Below are 21173 nucleotides of genomic sequence, written 5' to 3'. Positions count from 1 at the left end.
CACATTGAAAAATGCTTTCTCAAAGTTCAGCATGCAGAAGTTAAATAAACCAGAATAACTGTTTTGAAATTCTTCACTGTACATTTCACATTCAAACATAAATGATACGCTATTTTCTCACTGAGCCCTACTCAAAGCGTGGAATAATTCTGCCCTAAAACCAAATCACTACTGTGTAATGAAGGGGACCATTTTCTGTGAGGCCTGAATTATACAACTGTAAGGTGGTGGGAATGTAGGAAGAGGGAGGGAGAACCTTCCCTCCATCATAGAACAGGGGTCTGGCCTGGCAGCTGAGTTCTTTCTCCATCACAGTGATTCTGTGCTTGATCAGTCAAACCCAGAGCCCTCTAGGGAGTCATTCGCCCTGAGTTTCTCATTGTCTGGCTTGATACCTACTTGCAGAAATGCCAAGCATTGTCAGCTGCAAAGAAAAGGCTTTGGGAACGGTCTGCTGAACCAAACATCCTGCAATAGTCTATCTGAAAAAAATCAGGTCATTGGGATCAAGCAGGATATTAGTTGATTTATCTGTCGTGGCTCTTCATCTATAAATTGCAAATTATATTGCGAATTACTTTACCTCTCCAACCCCTTACATCAAAGGATGCTGACATAAAATGATGTTTATAAAGTACTATAGCAAGCACTGTTGAAGAAAGGCCAGTGAAATGTGTGCACAAAATATGGCCCAGGGACACACATTTAAGAATGGCGGGGAACTTGCTGGCTTTTAAATCAGTAAGCACCATGCATCCTGTGCTTTGAAAGAGGCAGTGTTCAGCTTAAAGGCTGCTTTTTAAATTATTATTATATAAAGCGAAAGAACTAACTAAAGTAGGGTTACAGAGTTAAGGTTCTCCGAAGCTTTCTCATCTTTTCTAACTTCTGGGGGCTTTCACCTGCAGCAGCACTGACTGTAGAGCTCTTGAGTTCAAAGGAATAGCCAGGAACGTTACGCAGCGTCACCTGCACGTTGCCTCAGGATGACAGCTCCTCTGCCGCACACCTTACCGTCACCGGAGCTCAGGCATCTCCGGCCTTCCCAGGCAAAATCCACCTTGTGCGCCGAACCTCCCTGCCCCGTCCCGTCCCGCCCGGCCCCGCCGGCGCTCATCGCCCTCTCCTCAGCTCGCCGTCTCCTCACCCCTCCTCAGCGGCGAGCGGGGGACGGCCGGGGAGCCTCAGACCCCGCCGCGGAGGTGCTAACGGCCGCGCTCTCTGGAGCTTTTGTGTTTTAACGCCGCCGCCGCTTACTGTTCCCGGTCACGGCATCCCGGCCGCCGGTCAGTCCCGCCCGGCAGGGGAGCGGGGCCCGGGCGGCCCCGCCACCGCCCAACGGCGGGAACGGCGCGAGCCGCCAGGGGGGCGGCGCCACGGGCACGTGGGGTGAGCCCGTCCCTATGGCGAGGGCCAATCAGGGGGAGGTGCGCAGCTCGTGCGCTACTTAACGGTCACTGGGACCCTGCCCCTTCCCCACGCTCCGGGGAGTCGCGGCGCTCGCGCCCTCCAGCTCCTCGCACCGCGCCTGCGCGTGGGCCGCGTCGCCCCCTCCCACATCCCACTCCCTTCCCCTACGGCGGCGGCCGGCGTCTCGCGCCGGCAGCCGCGGGCGGCACGCGGCTTCTCCCGCGGGCGGGGCCGCTGCTGCTGCATGGCGCTGCCCGCGTGAGGGAGGGACGGAGGAAGGGAGGAGCCTGGCGGCCGCCCCGCCCCCTCCCCAGGTGATGCCAGTGGCCGGGGTGACGATGCCGGTGGCGAGGCGGCGGCGGCGACGACCACCGTTCCTGACGGAGAAGGAGGCGGCGATGGGGTCCGGGCGGGCCTCCTCGTCCGTCCCCGCCGCCGGCTCGCACCTCGGGGCCGCCCTGCCCTGCCCCTGAGCCGCGGGGAAGCGCCAGCGGCCGGCCCCATCGCTCGGCTCACCCCCCCCCCCGCTTCCCCCAGCCTCGCCGCCATCTCCCCCTTCCGTCCTCGATGTCTCCCCCGCGGCGCGGAGGCCCCTTCGCCGCCTCCCCGCCCTCTCGCTCCTCGCCGCCGCAGCCCTCCCGCCCCGCGGTCCGGCGGCGAGAGGCGTCCGGCCTCCCGCTGGTCAGGCCGTCGCTGCCGCCCGTCCCCCCCGGCTGAGGAGCGGCGGAGGCCGCCGGACCCCCCCGCCGCGATGAAGGTGGAAGCGGGAGACAACTCCATGATCAACCTGTCGGTGCAGCAAGTGCTGAGCCTGTGGGCGCACGGCACCGTCCTCCGCAACCTCACCGGTAACGGGGCGGCGGCGGGGCGTGGGCAGGCAGGGAGGAGGGTGGGCTGCCTCTGGCGCACGCGTGGGGCCGGCGGGGCGAGCTGCCGGCCGAGGGGGCTGGCGTGGGGAGAGTTGCGCGGGTATGGGTGTGCGCTGCTGGAGGGGGGAGGTGGGCCGGTAGTGCCGTCGGTGTGGGAGCCGGGGGAAGCCGCTCCGTGACTGGAGAGCGAGCCCCCCCCCCCACCCACCCGCGGTACACAATGGAGGGCGTGGGTGTGGGACCGGTGTGCAGGGCTGGTCTCCCTGCGTGTCACCCGTAGGGAGGGCTGGTGTTTGTGTTCCCGGGTCTGTGTGCACGCGTGTGTGTCTGTGGGTGTGCATACACGCTCGTTCTGTGAGCATGGATATGATGCGTGCGTGTGGGCTTGGGGGGCTTGGGTGTGGGGCTGGTATGTCCAGGGAAACGAGAGGGATCTGTGTGTTACGTGTTGGGAGGACTGGTGTGCGTGCGTGCCCGGTATCTATCCAGTATGCCTGCAGGAGTAAAGGAGCTGAAGATGTCAATGTGTTCACACACTTTTGTTTGTATGTATGTAGTAAAAGGCTAATGGTACAGGGTATATGAGCAAATTGATGGGTACCTGTGTGTAAGTAAAGGGTTGTAGAAAGCGTGCGTGAATGTATAAATATGTATGGAAGGCTGGAGTATGTTTGGGAGAGTGTTGGGGTTTTTTTGTGGATATAGGCTCATTGGCATACAAAAACCAAACAAAAAAACCCCAGAGAAATGAATGTGAGAATCTGGGACTTCCCCACCACCCCCCTGAGTATACCCCTGGACAATGAGGGCTGTGGGAGTTAATGAGGGGGCAGATGTTTCCTGACAAAGCATCAGGGATCCTTAAAGACTGAGCTGTTCTGAAAAAATTCTGTGAACCAAAGTAGAGCCAGGTCTTCATGCTGTGTTTGGAGAGGGGAGCTTTAGCTAGCTTTGGCAAGAAATGGCTTTTTCTTCTGCTCCATCTCATGCTGAAAAATGAGTGCGGATTACCGTGAGACCCAAGGCATATAGTGGAGAGGTGTATCTTCTGACTTCCTGTCCTGTCCAAGTGTAAGGAAAAGCATAAGCTTCCAGCTCTGAATAAGCAGGGATTTGGTGCCAATAGCAGAGATGTTACTGAGTAAATTCTTTCTACTTGGTATAGGGGTATATTAGGTGGTGACAGATTAGTGGAAAATGTTGAATAAAGGGGATTTGTTTCAAATATTTATGAAAATATTCTAATATTTATGAAAGAGTATTATGCCATCTTTTTCCCCCCTCTATAGTAATGATTGATAGTTTTGATTTTTTTTTTGACATCTCTTCAAGGTGGAAGAAGTATAATGAAAATAGAGGTATAGCTGAAGTTGAAGCTGTAGCAAACAGAAAGCGATCATCTTAGGCTTTATTATCTTTCTCGTTCTTTTAACTTCCAGGATACTTTTTAGCGTAACAAAAAGGTTATACAAGTTGGTTTTTTTTATTTGATCTATGAACTTTTTCAGATGTGTGTCTGATTAAATTTTCCAGGTATTATTGTGGTGACACACTAATAAAACTCATTTTCAGAGTAGTTATTTTTGCATACTTCTTATAAAAATACATCTTGTACTCTTAAAGTAAAAAGTTCACAATGGATTTAACTTGTCTTTGTGCCAGGCATCCTCTATAAAGTTTTTCTTATTAAAGCATTATGCAACATAGGCGTTTCTATGAAATTCAGTTCCAAGTGTTAAGTAAGCAAAATTGTTTCTTGGTGCTTTTGCAATATAACGAGGGGTTGCACAAGGTGTTTTTAATGTGGAATGGTTTTTCTTTTTAATTTAAAGAATATGAAAAATAATTAGTTATCCGTTGTAGTATTGCTGGAGAATATGTCAGCGTCAGTTGTAGTTGCACTATGGTTTCTGAATTGGTGCTTAAATGCAGGTTGTCCTTACAGCCATAACCTGTTGTGCTGAATGTTCTTATGGACTGTCAACAGTTAATAACTTTCACTGGATTTAAAATCTTCTATATAAGATACACTGTTACTGATTATATCTTAAGAAATTTTTTAATATAATAATTGATATTAACAAATAGCTGTTATTAAACTTACATAAACCCTTCCTAAAATATTTACCAAATTAAACTTTGTTCAAAACCAGAAATTCTGGTTTTTCCCTGCTGAGAAAATAGGTATGTGAATGACTTTGTCTTGTTTGACTACTTAATTCATTCCCTTTGGCACCTCTGTAAAGTATGAGGAGAAACTTCTTCAGAATACTGGGAAAAGAAATTCATAAATATACGGTGTTCCATGAATGTTCTTTAAGACTGCTTTGTGTTTACTTTTGGACTTAAAGTTGTGGTCTGGACTTGGCTTTTAAGTTGCAGAAGTAAATATTTATCTTCTTTAGATAAACAATGTTGATTGTGTTTGCACAAGGTTATAAAATTTGATCAGCATCCTTCTTAAAAATATATTAATTTCCCAAAATTTTCAACAGGGATCTGATACAAACTCCAGCCTAAACCAGGAATGCTTCAAACTTTAGTGGTTTAAATTGGGTGTTTTTTCCCCCTTAATGAGAAGCTGAACCATTATTTTTAAACCATATATCTGATTCAAGTTCAACATAAAAGAAGAAATCCTGTCTTTCGTATATGGCCCAAAATACCCAGGAGACCACAGACCTTTTCATTCCTGCCACATACACATCACACCCTGTGATAGCCAAAGCTGCAAGTGCTGTTCTTTTTACCTGAACCTAGGCCCACCAACATGATATACGTTGCTTCATATCTTCCTGCCTTCACTTGGGAGGTGAAGGTAAGGCTCTAGTAGCCATGGGAGAGGTGGCTTTTACCTCACCCTGTTTTACCTCCTCCAGCAAATCCCAAGAACAGCCCCCTTTATATGAATTGGTTGTGTTTCAGAGTTAGTGGTAGATCAGGGTTTACTAGAACAAGACAATAGCTGAATCTGAACTGAAAAAACCATCCCAGTTTGAGTGCCCATGAAAATAAATTATTTGTTTAAAGGCTACTTCCACAATAAAGAACAGCAATATTTCTACTCTTCCTGTAACCAATTTAGATGTTTTGTTTACGTCTAGTTATTGCATGTTCTAAAGATCTAAGCTTCTGGTCCAAGTTATTGCATGTTCCAAAGGTGTAAGCTTAGGGTCTGAGTGGGTTCTATATTAGCCTCTGTGAGGAGATGGGGGGAGAATGTTGTATGGAAAAAAAAAAAAAAAGCAAGCTTGTGTTTTACTGTATGGCTTCTAAAGTCAGACTCACCATCTTCTTCCTCCCCACATCCCAGTGTCCTAAGGTAATGAGCTCAAGACTCCAACAGTTTTTATAGACTTTGAAATAAAAGTCTATAATTTTAAAGTGCTGGACAGTAATAACTCCTGAATTTGTTGAAAGTGAACATTTATAAGAGATTATGGGTGTTGCATAGAAGATGTTCCTTGTCTGTTATATTTTTTTTTCCTGAAGCTCCATCCTGTACTTATTTGTCCCCAGTCCTGTAAGCTGAGAGGACTAGTCTGTAATTTATGATTTAAATGCTCTTCAGCAAGTACTTCTCTTCCACTTAATGCAGCAAAAACGTTAGCATCTCCAAACAACAATTTGACTGTGTAGTCCTGTTAACTTTGAAAGTACCAGTTAATATGATAATTAAGGAAAGGTCCCAGCGATGAAGAAAATACTGTAACATGTAAAGAGCTGAGTTACATTTGTGGGTATAATATGATGTCATTTCTTCATCTGAGTGCTTTGAGTTTATAAGTCTACAGGAATATAACATTATACAGTTTCTTAATTCAAATTTCAACATGTGCTACCTTGTTGACTTAAATTTGTATCTTTGTATTCACAGCACAGATACTTATTGGTTGACAACTCTGTAGCTAATAGTGGTAGGCTGGGTACCTAGATCAGAATCTCAAGGGAGCTACTTTATTTTGGAATAATCAGTCTTGACTTACGAAATGTTATAGGCAATCATTATTCATCTGTCAAAACAAGCTAAGGACTAGAGAAAAAGAAAAATGCTGAAGATGAAGGTCTAAGGAGGTACTCCATGTTTACTGAAGCTGAGTGGCAGTAGGACAGCATGTTCATATATAGACAATATTTGAAAATGTTATCATTTATATACTTTATGTGTTGACTTTGCATTTTTTATTTGCCCAAGATGAAGCTGTTGATGGAGTGCAACTTCAAGTTTTGATAAGATGGAAGTGATATGAATGTTGTTCTAAACTGTAGCATGCCTTAAAAACTTTTTCTAATCTTTAAGGTTGTGTATGCTGACACTCATATACGTATAAAGTGTATATATAGTATCTAAGCGTAACACATGTATGGTATATATAAATACCTAAATTAACAAAGAATTACTGTAAGACTGGAGTGATAGGGCATGAATTACAAGTTAATTGAGCCTTGCAACTTTTGTGGTAGAAAAAATCCCCACCCAGGTCAAACTAGTGGAAAGGAACATAAACTGAAAACAAGATTTAAGGTAGTGGTTAAGTGCTAAGAATTTTAAATAAACCTGAAAAATGGATTTCATTTGTCCTTATTAGAAAAGCTGTGGAATCTATGCAATAGATTGGTTGTCACTGTGCTTGTAAGCTAGTAGGTACTGGTTCTTTCCTAGTTCCCTGTATTTCTTTGGCAACTGCGGAGTTTTGATACAAATAAGTTGTGTTTTGGCTACTTAAAGTAATTTGGATACACCGAAAGTAAGCTCTGAAACTTTCTTAGGGTCAAGCAAAGGAAGTCGGGAGGGGTTTTTTAAAATTTTATTCCATGTCTCTTTAGGATAGCTCTGTGAGGGCATGACTAAATAAACTGAGGCTAGGCTAGTATTTGGAGCTCGCTGCCAGATAAAGCAAAGTCATTATTACCATACCGGCAAAGTATTCCATATGTGCAGCTCATATCATCAAAAGAGCAAGCTAATTAGTGTAGCTACACAAAGACCATGTGCTTTTTTAAATCAAGGTAGCAACAATAATCATGTAGGTAAGTTTATACCTCTTAAAGTATCAGTCAGTATATAGGACATAAATAGCCATACCAGTATGTTCTTAAGACACTTCAGTCTCACTTCCTCTTCCTTATAGGTATTGCAAATCTTTCAACTACTCAGTTATTTTTGAACAAGCAAAGTCTTGACCATTTGTGTTCAGAGGTCCACATTCTCTTTCTCTGTTTTCTAGTGGCACCTCTCAGTGTTGTCCCCAACCCATCCTTTGCTTCCTTCAGTCTTACTCTAGCACACTTTTTTCTGACAGTCCTCTCTCATCATGATTCTGGAGTTAGATGATGCTGAATTTTACAGAACTTTGAACTGTTCCACTCAAATACCTGTGCATAAAGTTCTCTGCCCTCAACCTGTCAGGATAAGAATGATTACATTGTCCTCTAGGTTTATGGAGCTTGAAGCCTCCTTTAGTTTGCTTAGAAGATTGGCTGTCCTCCTTATCTTGTTCATCTATGTTAAACAGCTTACTCAGGTGTCTTCATCACTGGCCCAATTAATGGGCAGAAGTAAATAAGTGTGTTGAACTACCAGGCATAAAAAGAATAAATAAAGGAGGATAAGAAGGGATGACTTCCTGCCTTTCCTAGGGAAAGTGCTCAAAAGTGATTTGTCCTGTTTCAGCTTCTAGGACTGAGCTGACTTTTTAATGAAGTGAGGTGGTGGTTTAACAAAGTGGATGATACCTATTCAGGCAGATAAAGAAAATTCTTGGATTTGGAAGAATTGCTAATAAATATGTAGTCTCTTACTAAATGTGTAGTCTATAGCTAAAGAACAGAAAACACTTATGTGAAATAGTCAATTGATACAATTCTCTGATTTACAGATCTTTCAGGTTTTTTAACAGCTACTTTAACATGACAAAGATGACTGTGATAAAAGGTTCATAGATTATGATTATAAATGGCTCTGATTTTGTATGTTGTGTAAGTTTTCTGGAAGATATCTTGCTGTGTTCCACTAAGTGCCTTGCTAGAAAAGCCAACTTTGCAAGAGAAAGTTATGATCTAAATCGAAGATTAAAAAGCTTTGTGTGATCAAGTTCTCAATTTCTTTAATATCAGATTTTGAAATGCTACAGTCATATAATGACTAGGTAAGCTATCATCCCAGAATATTTGAGCAGTGTGATTATTCCTTCTTCTTTGTTTTGTATCAGGATACAACAATATAAATTATTGTATATTCATTGCTAATCACAACCATTCAAAAAAAAAAAAAAAAGAAAAAGAAAAACCCAATAATGAATCTCTAGGAAATTAGAGGTATCTTGGTACTGAGGGGAGATGCTAGAATAGTTCCAACCACAAGACAAAGTGGCAGAGTTGTACTTCGTTCCCTGTTCAGGGAGACTTTTTCTCTTCCTTACCTTTTAAAAATTCAGTTCTTGTTCCAGGAGGTGAGAATCTTTAGTGAGAATGTGTGTGAGGGGAGAGGAAGGACAAAAAAAAACCCCTTCTAGTCTCTCTGCTCATAGCTTGTCTGGTAACTTGGTAAAGAAAAGCTTTTCAGCTACTTTTATTTAACATATTTAGATATTTAAGTTGGTGGAAAGTGGATAATCTAGGGCATATGTGCTTGATGGAGTTGCCCAAATAAAAAGCAACTCCAAATAGAAGATGATCTACAAGTATTTTGCCTACTTACAGGATAAGACAGTTAACTCCACTGCTTGCTCTATCCCTCACCCTGCTGCCTGCCTTCTGCAAATAGGTGTATCACAGGCCAATGTCCTTAACCCTTCTGTTCACACCTGTCACTTCCCCCTTCTGTCTCCTTCCCAAATGAACAAAGTTTTGGTCCTTCTTCCCTCTTATCTTCAGCTGGACATGAAGGTGTTCCCACCCTCCACCCTGTTCCCCTCCAACTCTTCTGAAGTGAACACCTACAAGTTTTAACATCTACAGTCAGTTTGGCAAAATTATAAGCTATTATGGATAATTTATAATAAGAAGGTACTGGGTTATTGCAGGTATGTGTAACACTACCTGTATTTCTTCCATCACTGACTTTACAATGCTATTGACTTGGAAACCTAAGCCTCTGTGAAGTGATGGTTTATAACTGTTTTCTTTAAATACTACAGCTGCATTTGTGTGGAACAAGGAATATTTCTGGATGTTCTCTAATTTCCTTTTGAATGCACTCAATATGTGTGTTGCTTTTAAGGAGTAGGAGAAAAAAAGTGTGTACCAAAGAACTCAAGTTTATATTCCTTTATCCAACAGGACATTTGGGGCTTGTTCTAGTCTCATGTCTCCTGTCCTAAATATAAAGTGAGAGGTGATGCTAATTTTCCTTGAGCCTCATTTGGAATGTAAATAAAACCCAAGATAGTTGCTCACTATGCAGCTATTTTGTTGTGTAAGGGTTTGTAAATATTTTTGGTTTCTTAGTTACAGGGGAGTAGTTAGCCTTCCCATAATCTTTCCCTTTGTTCTAAAAATACAGTCATCCTAATAAGTCTTTCCTAAGACTGGAAATCAATTGCCTTTTCTACCTGGTGAGGGTCGACAGTGACCACAAACACTGATTTACTAAAAGGTGATGCAGTACCTAGCAAACCCTGTGGAAATTACAGGGAATGGTGGTGCCTAACAGAGTCAGATTCCAACAGGCTTTCCTGGTCCAGTTTCAAGCTTTTCAGCTGCAATGGCATTTTAGGAGAGAATGACTTTCAGTGTCCTGGGACTGTCCCACTACATTTGCAGAGAGACAACATCGAGAGCTTTGCTTCTCTTCCCCATAGCATATCTACGTATTGACCAGTCTCTTCAGAATAACTGGCTACTGAATAGGCTGCCATAATCACAGGTCCCCTCTTACCTGAAATAACTGAGTCTTCTGTTCTTGGGCTTCATGTTAAATGGGGACAAGTTTGTCTCATTCTGATGCAGTTTTATGAAATCAGTTGATACCTGCCTGAATTCAGTATCCACAACATCACACTTTCCAGAAGTTTGTTTTTAGACTGTGGAAGAACTGATAGGATAATACTAATCAATACACCATTGGTGTAGTTATGGAGTGTTTGGCAGTCTTGGAAGCCTGTAGTTGTCATGTAACCTTACATAAGAACCAAGCGTTTCCTTCAACTGCAGATTTGAAATATGTATTCTCAGAGTCTGTCACTGGGGTATCAGGTTATCTTTACTCTAGTAAAATTGCAAGAAGCCCTTGCTTTCTCTTGGTAGTTGATGTTTCATCTCTTGCATCCATCTTAGTCAAGAGAAATGAAAGTTTGGGCCAAGAACATTGTCAGCACTATGTCCTGATGATCCAGGCCTCTCTTTTACTGAGTATTTTGCGTATCAGTATAATCTGAGTGGTATGAAAATTGTGTGACAAACTTAATGGCAGGAAAGGGTGCTGTGTCCAGAAAATAAGTAGCATCTCCACTACAGTATTTACTGGCAAACAAGGCAAAACATCTTCTGTGTAAGAACAAGTTATCTTTTGAAATAGTGCATTCAGTGTCACATTTACCTGCTAGCAGTTTAGTTTCATACTACTCCGAATAATCTGGGAGATGGGCTCAACCATGTTACTGTAGAGAACTAAAATGGCAGATCTAAGATAAGCACATAATATCTTCTAGGATTGAAGGTCTTCAGAGATTAACTTCTGCAAGCAAGGAAATGCTTGCTCTTGCCTACTAGATACATTCTTAATTCCCATATTAGAGTTCTTTTGTCTAACTTTGTTCTTCATGGTTATTCATTGTGTTTTTTCACTGCCAGTATTGCCAAAGCAGTTTAGACTTGAGGACCTGTTCAGTCTATTGCTGAACTATAGTCTGCACAGTCCATACCTCTAAAATTTATTAAGTATCTGCTAACAGTCTGCTTGGTGCTCAAGGAAATGATCCCCCATGGGACAGGAGCTTAGTTGTTATCATGTTGGTAGAACAGTGTTTTGAGCTGCTAGGAATCTGGTTTTGTGACCACTTTCAATGAAAGGGTCTTCCCTGGTAGGTCTTCTGATGTAGAAGAATGAAAGTGTTCCTTCCTGACAGGGTTTTCCTGCCCGAACTTGTATGTGATTTACATTTGCAGGAAAGTAAACTTTTTTTATTCCCCATCTCGTAAGGCTTATTTCCCTATGGTCAAACTGTAGGTCTAGCAGGGCTGCTGGGTTCTATATTGATAGATCCTTTGGCTAATCTCCTTGCTTATTTGCTTCCACTAGAAAAAAACAATGGGAACACCCAACCTGTGCTAGTAACAGACAAAGCCTGGTAGGACTGCAGGAGAGGTTCCCCACCCAAATTATCCATGACCACGGGAGATTAGATCAGCAATCAGTCAATCTTTCTTAATGTTAGTGAGGGGTTTTGTCAGGTATTTGTAGAGTGACTACTTGGCACTCTTGCCACTGTTCTGTCACAGTAGCTTCTGAGAATGAGAGGTTTAGTGGAACAGTACAGTGGTCATTATCCTTTTGCAAAGATTTTTGAGGCCCAGCTTGGGGCAAGGTGTAAAGGGATGGAGGATCTGAGAAGAGCTGCTTGGAGCCACCCTCAATATATGTGTGCATATATCCGAGCACTCAGAAAAGTTACACCTTGAGCTACAGCTGAAGTATTAATTGAATGTAGATTAACTACCCACCTTCCTTGCTGTTCTCAAAAGAGCCTTTTGGTGACCATAATTTAGAGGAGTTGTAAGTCCTGTGACATAGTTTTGCCTTTTATGCCTGTGTGAAAGGGGAAGGGTTGAGTCTACTCTCAAAGTACTGCTAAATGAAAAAGCTTAAAATCTGTATTTGTGCTATGGATATACATACTATATTGACATTGAACTCAATGGACACTGGTTATTGTGTAGCAACCATTCTTTCTCAGAATATTTTCACAAGGTGTTTTGAGCTGCTAAGTATTTTTTGAGTTAATTGGGTCATATTTCTGCTCAAATGACTGAGGTGTGTCAAGCTACAATAATACAGGCTCACCTCAAACAATAAGTATCCTGCTGTTGTAAGGAAGCTGTGTTGTTTTTTTGAGGGGGAACTGCAGCAAAAACTCTGAATTGATGACAGTTTCATAAGATTATGTCAATTGGGAAAATGTGCCCCAATTTGCTGAATTCTGTGATGATATATACCAGCTGTAGTTGATGTAAAAAAAAAAAAAAAAAATTTCCTTTTGCATTTCCCTACCCTTTTGAGTTATAGTAAATGTTTTTAGAAAATTACCACCAAGTGAGAAAGGTTCTTTAATTCTTATGTAGCTTCATTGATGGTTTCTGCTCTCTTCTTTGAAGGTAATGATCACGTCTGCCATTCTTTAGAGAAATGTTTGTACTCCACACATTCTCATGATCTCTTGTCCTTGCTTAGTAATTTAAATAATAGTGTCTACATGTGTCTATGAAGTTTTGTGCTAAGCAATTAGAAGGAAGGGGTTAGATGTGTTAAAATTTCTTGTTAAAATTATAGTGTTTTTATTTGTGCCTTTGAAGCTAATTCGATGGAATGTTCTATTACAGCTCCTGGGTAGATAAACTGAAGTCTTTAATCTCAGTTTTCCCATTTGATGTTACCTGATGCTGTCTCTTCTTTTTAAAAAAAAAACAACAACAAAAAAAACCCCCAAAACAATTCTTGACTTTTTCCTGGTTCAGTCTTTGTTTCAGTGAATATTTCATTCTGCAGGAGTAGTTACAATACCTAGTAAGGTACTGCAATTAACTTTGTTTAAAGAAGCCATTAAAAGAATGACGGACTTCTTGTAATAATACATCTGAATTAAGAATTGTGCCAGAATGCTTTTTATAATTTTTTGATCATAAGAGTTATTCCTTTATGATACACTGCTAAAAGGGGAAAAGTGTCTTGAGCACATGCTGATGTTGTCACATTGATTCCTTTTAAGGTGGAAATCAGTATTGCTTTTCTCTTACTGTTGACTGTATGCAATGTTTTAAAGTCTCTTTCTTGTTCTTGTCTCAGAAATATTAACCCTTTATTTGACTGCTTTCTTTCAGAAATGTGGTACTGGGTTTTCCTCTGGGCTCTCTTCTCCTCTCTCTTTGTCCATGGTGCTGTGGGAGTATTAATGTTTGTGATGCTGCAGAGGCATAGGCAGGGGAGGCTGATCTCTGTCATTGTGGTCAGCATTGGATTTCTGGGTTCTATAACTGGAGCAATGATAACCAGTAAGTCTGTCTTTTTTGTTTTGTTTTGGTTTTTTCTTTCTTACTTTACATCTAACTTCTAAAAAGAAAAAAACTTTTTCTTAGTGATTTGTTAATTGTTTATTAAGGATTTTCCCTTAGTTATATAGCTATCCTAATGATAATGACAGCTGAGTTGCTCTTCTGTTATGTAAAGATAAAACTACTATAAATTGTCTGAAGAGTGCAGAAATTATTGTACTCTCTTGTTTTGGAAATGTTGGGTACCAAGCTATTCAAAAGGTATATACTTGGCAGGTGGTATCTTTTGGTGATCAGGAAGAGCTGTCCTGTCCTACCATACTTGTTGCGGATTTTTTTATTAAAGGCTTCTGATCAAGATCACCTCTTAGTACCCTTAAAGCCACAAGGATTTTTTTGGAAATGAGGTCCTGATTCCATTGATTGCAAGGCTGAATTCCTGCTCGTTTCCTTGGGCCTGCTGCAGGTTTTTAAATTGCAACTGGATAGGATGTTGCTCTTTTAAAAGAAATAAAGGTGCAATGTAGGTAGTGGTTTACAGCTAAGAAAATTCATTTGTTTGGAGAAGTTATACTTGGCTCATGGATTTGAATGAACTTTCCAGTCTTGGCTTGGCCATAAGGTTACTTTCTACTTTATTTGGGGTAGGGAGGAAGGCCATTAGACTTCCACCGCCCCCCACCCCCCCCCAAACCCCCCCACCCCCCAAAAAATTAAGCTGTGCTGTTGTTCTAGGCAAAGTGGTCTTTGGCAAGGGCATCTGTTATGGAGTTTCTTATGGTGTTAGTCTAATGCCTACCACTCAAAGTACATTTTTAGACACTTTTTTATTCCTTGACATTGTATCCACAGATAAGGTGCTAACCATTTCTCTGTTAAAGCAGCATGCTGAAAGGTTCACAGAGCTATAGTTGAAACCTATACTCGTCATGAAAATATTGCAGAAAGCAGGAGTATTTTATAACACTTCTGCACTTTACTACATACCTGTCCATATATGGTACAAGTGATGTTGCCAAGATCATTTTGAGGAAATTCTGCTTAGCTGTTTTCATCTAGAGTTAGTGGTATCAGATACTGTTTTTCCATCTTTCCTAAGAAATTCTGTTATCTGTGTCAATACTGAAATATATGCCATAAGACCAGTAGGACACTTTATTCAGTCTTTGGTTCTATCATATCCAGCTATGTTTATCTAACTTATAAATAGACTACAGTAGCTTTCCCAAGCAAATAAGAGCATGGTGAATTTTCTGTTTGGCAGGGGGTGTGGAGAAATAGTGAATATTATTCAGGAATTATACAGGAAAGAAGCTTGTGCTTTGTTGTCTGAAATAATGCCAATCAGCAGTTCTCAACATTAAAATCAATGGATTGAATGGGGCCTATGTTAACCTTAGTAGTAGTTTCTGCCCAAAGATCTTCAGTATTGTTAAGATGGTCTAACTTGAAAGGCCTTTCTGCCTTTCATTCCCATTTTTCTGTGTACTAACCAAATTATCAGAACAGTGGTATCACTTCAGCTTTGGACACATTCATGGTTGATTTGTGACAGATTTTCTTATTGCTGCTGAAAGTCTTTCTTGCCTGTTGGTTTTCAAGATTAAATAAAAATGCAAATTTCATGAAAAGTTTCATTAAGACTTTCCTCAAAAAGTTGTTTTAATTACTATATATATCTCAGCCTAGAATTTCTATTATTTAACCCAGTATAGTTCAGTATAACTCCACTTTTTTTCTTTTTTCTAAAGTGGGGTGGAACCAGTCTGAGTGCCTTACATTACATGTTATGCTGATTTTTGTCCTATGATTAAAGTGGCAGTGGCCCTGTTACAAGGTCAATTGTGCACGAGCATTTCTGAAGAACTGAAGATAAGAAATGTGATGCTGGAATATCCAAGCAGAGTCTTTTATAGTATTCTGTGGTGGGGAAGTTTCAGGTTCAGTGTTTCTCAAATAAAAGTACTCTGTGTCTTTTATCTAAGCATAAAAAGAGGAGCAACACAGTTGTATTTTTGGCATCCAGTTTTGCAGGTCAAAACATTTAATAAGTAAGCGGCACTGTTCATGTGCAAATTTACCTGAGAATTTCTCCAGGCTTAGACTGTAGACTTGTTACGCTGTTCCCACAGGTTTTGCACAGAGCATTGCAAAGTGGTTAGCCAAATACTTTTAATGCCAGGTATTTTTGTTTCTGGATGCACTGGGCTGTTTCATACTGAAAGAAACTCTGTGGGGAGCTTCTGAAGACAAATTATGGTGATAAAATATTAAAGAGAGGATTTTTAATAGCAGTTGTGCTGCAAACTGGGATGTAAGTTGAAGTATTTTGTTGTTTGGATATGCCTGGTCCAGTGCTTAAGTAATTGAAATACAAAATGGAAGTGGAAGTCAGTTTGTTATTTCCAGTCCTCTGCATCATTTGTGTAGAAGAATGAATGCAGTATAGACTATTAAATAATGCAAGTTTAATTTTGCTCAGTTAGATCTTTCAAACTTTCTGGCCTTCTGGAATCTTTTTACCAGCATGTAGAAAAGGAGGAAACCCCTCAGTTTCAAGGCTTTGAAAAATCATGGAACTTAACAGTTATTAAAAAAAGGTATAAAAAAATTTATTAAATAGCAGTGGATACTGTCCAAAAAAACCCCCAAACCAACCAAGAACAGATAAATGTCAGGCAGTTTGAGGCAAGGATTTTAACTGTATTTCATCCACAAGGGTCTATTCTTCCTCCTCTCCCCCAGCACACTCTTTTTGGTGACATATTCTCATTCCTCTCATTGGCAGCCTATTGTAGTATACTTTAGCTCTATACCAATTGTGCTGGGTTATACATTACAGGTTGTATTGTACACTGTTATTTGATGAGTACAAATATGTAATTATCAAACTACCAATTTTTTTTTTATTATTGATATTTTTCAGAATATCTCAGTGTTTTCTCAAGAAACCAAAAATTTCTGTTATTGATTAACTAATAGCATCAAATTCTGGTATCCCAATTTGGCTGATTTGAATTCACTTTGAGAGTTCAATCACCAAAATAATTTTAATGTCAGTACTGGGCTCAGTCTAAAGGATCTTGCTCAGTTTTTGACAGCAGATAGTCAAGGAACAAATGGAAAAGCTTATGCAAGGTAGCTGAGTGAAATACCATAAGGCTAGCCTTCTGGCGAGATATTTCTGACAAAATACACTTCACAGAATGTTTTTTAAAAAAACAGCAATTAAAAAAACAACCCACAAAAACTAAAAAACCCCCAAATTTACTCACCTAACAGTCTGATTAATTGTATTTGCAAATGCTGTTATGGCCAGAATTACTAGTGAATTCTACTCTTCCTAAAATTTTTGTAAAAATGAGGTGTTACTTTTCTTAAGATGTCAGATGGTTCAGATACACATTGTACTTTCAGAAAAATCTGTTGGGACTTAATGTATTTCCATGTCACTAATGGGTTTTTGATCACTTCGGCAGACTATTCCTGTTAGTGACTGTGCAAAACCAAGAAAATTCCAATTTTTTTTTAACTCTTTCCTATTACTTAAAAAAAACTGTGGTGGCTTTTCAGTTTTCTTTGAGCCTGAAAAAGCCTCTGTGATCCCTGAAAGCATTTATTACGATTAGATAGCATCTGAGACCATACATACTGAAGGTCTATCACTAAATTTTGGGTTTTGGTCTTCAGGAAAAATTCATTCATTCATTCTGAAATAAAGGACAATAAACTTAATGGTTGTTCTTAAGGCAAGGAAAGCAAGCACTGTATAAAAAATACTAGTTCAGAAACTATTAAATAAAAGCTTCATTCTAGTTGAACCTTTGAGGTTTGGGTTGAGTAAATTTTTTACTTATGGACACAGCCATATACAGCCTATATTTCTTTTTTGAATGAACATTTTTGTATCCTTAAAAGGCTCAGAAGTTGGTTGAGCAGAAAATGTTATTCATCATTAGCATGTTATTATTTTGACTGATTGATACAAAGACTTATCTTTTTCTCAGGCATTTTCTCCAAGACATCACAGCTATAAGTTTGCTCTGTGACTTTTTTTCTTCAAACACATGTGATAAATTCAGTATGTGAAAGACAGTTAGAAGGGAGTTAGTAGCACCTGTCTGTGTTTACAGTGCAGTATTTTGTTTCTGGTTTATCCTGGCCATTTGATGTTATACTTTAAACAGGAATTTGCACAAAACTGTATAAGAAAAATAGTCTCTTAATTTTTAATGTGTTATAGCTCAAAATCTAATCATATTGATTAGAAATTTCCTCTCATACACACTTGTGGATAACAATGCAATACTTTGATCTTTTTCATGTTTTGCTTGATTTGCTAAACAATTGTTAACAATTTAGTAGTTTAAGTCAAAAACCAAACTGACACAATATGACAAGGTTATTCAACTGAAATATTAAATGAAGCTGATAAATGTGTGTTTATGGTTGTTTTGTAGACACTAGCAGTTTTACTGTTCTTGCCTTCTCCCTGCCTATACAAGCACTATTAAACCACACTTCAGACATGGTCAATTTTTAGGGGATTTTTTTGCTACCTTTTTAAATTAGCAGAAGGCAAAAATGTAAAAAAAGATTCTAAGATGTCTACAGGGAAACAGCAAGATTCAATTTTCTTAAATCAAACTGATGTTGGAAAAGTTAATCTGGTTCAGTTGGAAAAATCATTCCTGAAGGACTTGCATAACTACAAAAATACAAGTAAGGCTAATAATTCTGTAATGCCATGAAGTAATACAGTGTTTGGTAATGTTCTATAAATAGCTGATACATAGACATAGTAAATAATTTGTCATATTTCAGCCTTGGCTGCTTCTGTGATTTGATAAATGTTTTTCTTGTGATTCTTAGGTGCTGCAGTAGCTGGAATTTACAGAGTAGCAGGAAAGAATATGGCTCCCTTAGAAGCTCTTGTCTTTGGCGTTGGACAGACAGTACTGACATTAATTATCTCGTTTTCAAGAATTCTTGCAACGCTTTGAGACTTATGTAGGAGGGGGAAAAAATCAACTAGTTTAAAGAAATCTTTAATCTGAAGAGAAGCTTCCTGAAAGTGGATTCATCAGCTTACGAACTTGAATTCTAGTGCAAGAGAAAGGAAGCAATGTGGAACGTGCACTACAAATCTAGAGGTTCGGTCAAATGAACAGACTGTCCTCTAGTGTCTGAACTGTTGTACTTCTGCACTGCGCCTTATGTGCCTCAGTCATAGGCAAGGTGCAATCCATGTGTGCGAAGTTGAGATAAAGCACCTTGAATAGATGCCAGTCAGGTTAATGCTTGGTGATGGGATCATTGTTCTTAACAGTGTTGTAATAAAATAAAGGGACGCTTCTGACAATTGCTGTATGTGCCAAACTTGGAGTTTAATTCTTAACTGTTGGGTCGGTAAGCTTTGAAATTGTAATTATAGAAGAATGCTGTGAACATACACTCTACTTGAGTTCGGGTAAAATAGCAAGATAACTGACTTTTGAGCAGAATCTCTTTGAATGCTGAATATTTTTATTCAGCATTCAAAACAACTGTTAGGTCTGTTTCAAAGTGTAGGTGAATTTTGATGGGGTTTAAGAACCACAACTTTAGCAACCCTGGTGTAATTAGCACTATGTGTAGAATGGCTCATGGCAGTTTTCTGAAGCTCAGCACATCATTTCTTTATGGTTTTAGATCGTCAGAAATCAATAGCTTAGGGAGACTGTATGAGGGTTACTAAGTACAATCTGTTGGGTATGCACAAACAAATCTTAAATTGATGCTTTCCTTAAAATTATTTTGTCTTAAACATACAGATGGTTACCAGCCCTTCTGAAAGCCCCAGAAAGGCTACTTGTTGCAAATAAGCTCCCTATATTTATTTAAGCACCGATAGGACTCTTAACCCTACACATATTCTTTAAAGAACACACAAATATAACAAACTTCAAGAGAATACACCTATGAGGAAAATGGATAAAAAAGGATATACTGGTTTTCTACTGAACAAAAATGTTAATTCTAATAAAATAGTTACTATACTCCAAAAGTTTGGAAGTGGGGCAGTGCTAATGTATTTACTACCTTGTTTCTAAACACTTTGTATCTTTTGGAAAGATTTAAGAAACCAGGAACTTTCAAATACTTAGCTTTCAGTAGCGTTTGTGCTTGTCTAGTTTAAAAGGGACAGTAGTGTTGTGCATGTGAAATGTCTTAAATGTGAATGTTTTGGAGTGAATAGAAATTTTAAATCTAATTACTAATTCTATATGAAATGCAAAATTTAAAGGGCACAAAGTTCTGTGTGAGGAATAAGGAATCTTTTACATCTTTCCTCAGCTGAATGCTTTTCAGCAGTCAGCTTTTAATGCTGACAGGAAGAGTAAATTGCTCAAAGGTTTTGCAGTTAAGAAGTCAAAAAGACTTTCAGGACTGTTGAAACCACTGGCACCTACTGCACAGCTAAAAATATGGTTAAAATATAACTTAGAATCCAGTCATATTGCTTAGTGCTTCAAAATATTATAATGAATTAACCTTGTCTGCCTTTATTTTACTCCACAAACTTTTTTTAAGTGCTAAGGATGCTAATATTACTTGCTTTCTTTAAAAGTATTTAAGTCTTGTTTGGAAAATGTACAAAGTTACAGGCTTTGCAGGGAACAAGGTAAAATACAGGTTTATAAACCTTTTCAGCATTATATTTTTGGCTTTGAATTGCTTTAAAATGTGACTGAGTACGTATATTCTCATTATTTTGAATGTCTTCAAAAACTTATTTATTTTTCATGGTTTGGGTTTTTTGTCTTGTGGCTTTTACTTTCTGATGATACTTTTTGGCATAACAATCATTGCACTTTAGTAGACAATGAAATTATTACATCTGTAAAAGGCAATTTAAACTTCTCCCCGTTGTCTTAAATTATGAGAAAACTGGTTTCAGGTATTTAAATCAAATTGAATAATAAAGTAATTGAAGATATTTCTCCTAATGTGCCTTGTTACATATATTTTTAGGGGAGAGGTTTTTTAAAAAAAATTACCATATCTTCATTCTTGTTCTATTTTTGCTATTTTGTTATTAATTTGGTTATTTGTTATAATGTCTTACTCAACAGACATTAAAACATTTCTGTTTGACAACCTGGAAATGCTTGTCTGGATCAAACCCAACTGTTTCATGAAGCACTGTATTCAGTAATTTAGACTGTCTCATGACTTTACCTCACACTGAAACTTCTTCCCAGTTTCCAAATTTCCTTGAGTATCTGAATTCTCATTTATGGTACGAGGCTGTTATGCTACCACTGATCAATGGCTTGCTGTCTTTCACTGAGTTAAACTATAACAGACTACTACTAACTTATGAAATGCATATATGAAACTTTTATTGATGAACTTCATTCTTCATTTTAATTGTTGTGCCAATGAAATTGTTGTCATGGTAACTTTCCTCCTTTGACAAGGAGGCATCTTTGCAGATGTTAAGTTACCTTCCTCCAAATAATTTTCATTGCATAGGTCATTGTAATCACTTTTTAAAACATTGTTAGGTGCTTAGTTGTCTCTGCTTTATATGGCATTATTGCCTGGCAACGATGAATAGGCAGATAACATAATGCCTAAGTGGCTTAACAGAGACAAAGTTATGTATTTGATAGAAAATTGTTTTTAACTATTTCTCGTGAG

At 39.5% G+C, this 21173-nt stretch overlaps 1 protein-coding gene across 1 annotated transcript; it reads left to right on the top strand.

Annotated features, from left to right (window-relative positions):
- The first annotated feature begins 1694 nt into the window (after positions 1 to 1694).
- Positions 1695 to 20466, top strand: TMEM170B (transmembrane protein 170B). The gene is made up of 3 exons (XM_052773104.1): positions 1695 to 2258; positions 13317 to 13487; positions 18360 to 20466. Exons 1-3 carry the CDS (start codon positions 2162 to 2164, stop codon positions 18488 to 18490), a joined length of 399 nt encoding a protein of 132 aa, XP_052629064.1. The 5' UTR covers positions 1695 to 2161; the 3' UTR covers positions 18491 to 20466.
- The last annotated feature ends 707 nt before the right edge of the window (positions 20467 to 21173 follow it).

The sequence above is a fragment of the Harpia harpyja genome, chromosome 1 (genome assembly GCF_026419915.1).
Source record: "Harpia harpyja isolate bHarHar1 chromosome 1, bHarHar1 primary haplotype, whole genome shotgun sequence".
Lineage (NCBI taxonomy): Eukaryota > Metazoa > Chordata > Aves > Accipitriformes > Accipitridae > Harpia > Harpia harpyja.
Note: the sequence above shows the minus strand (reverse complement) of the source record. Positions and strands in the feature narration are given on the sequence as shown.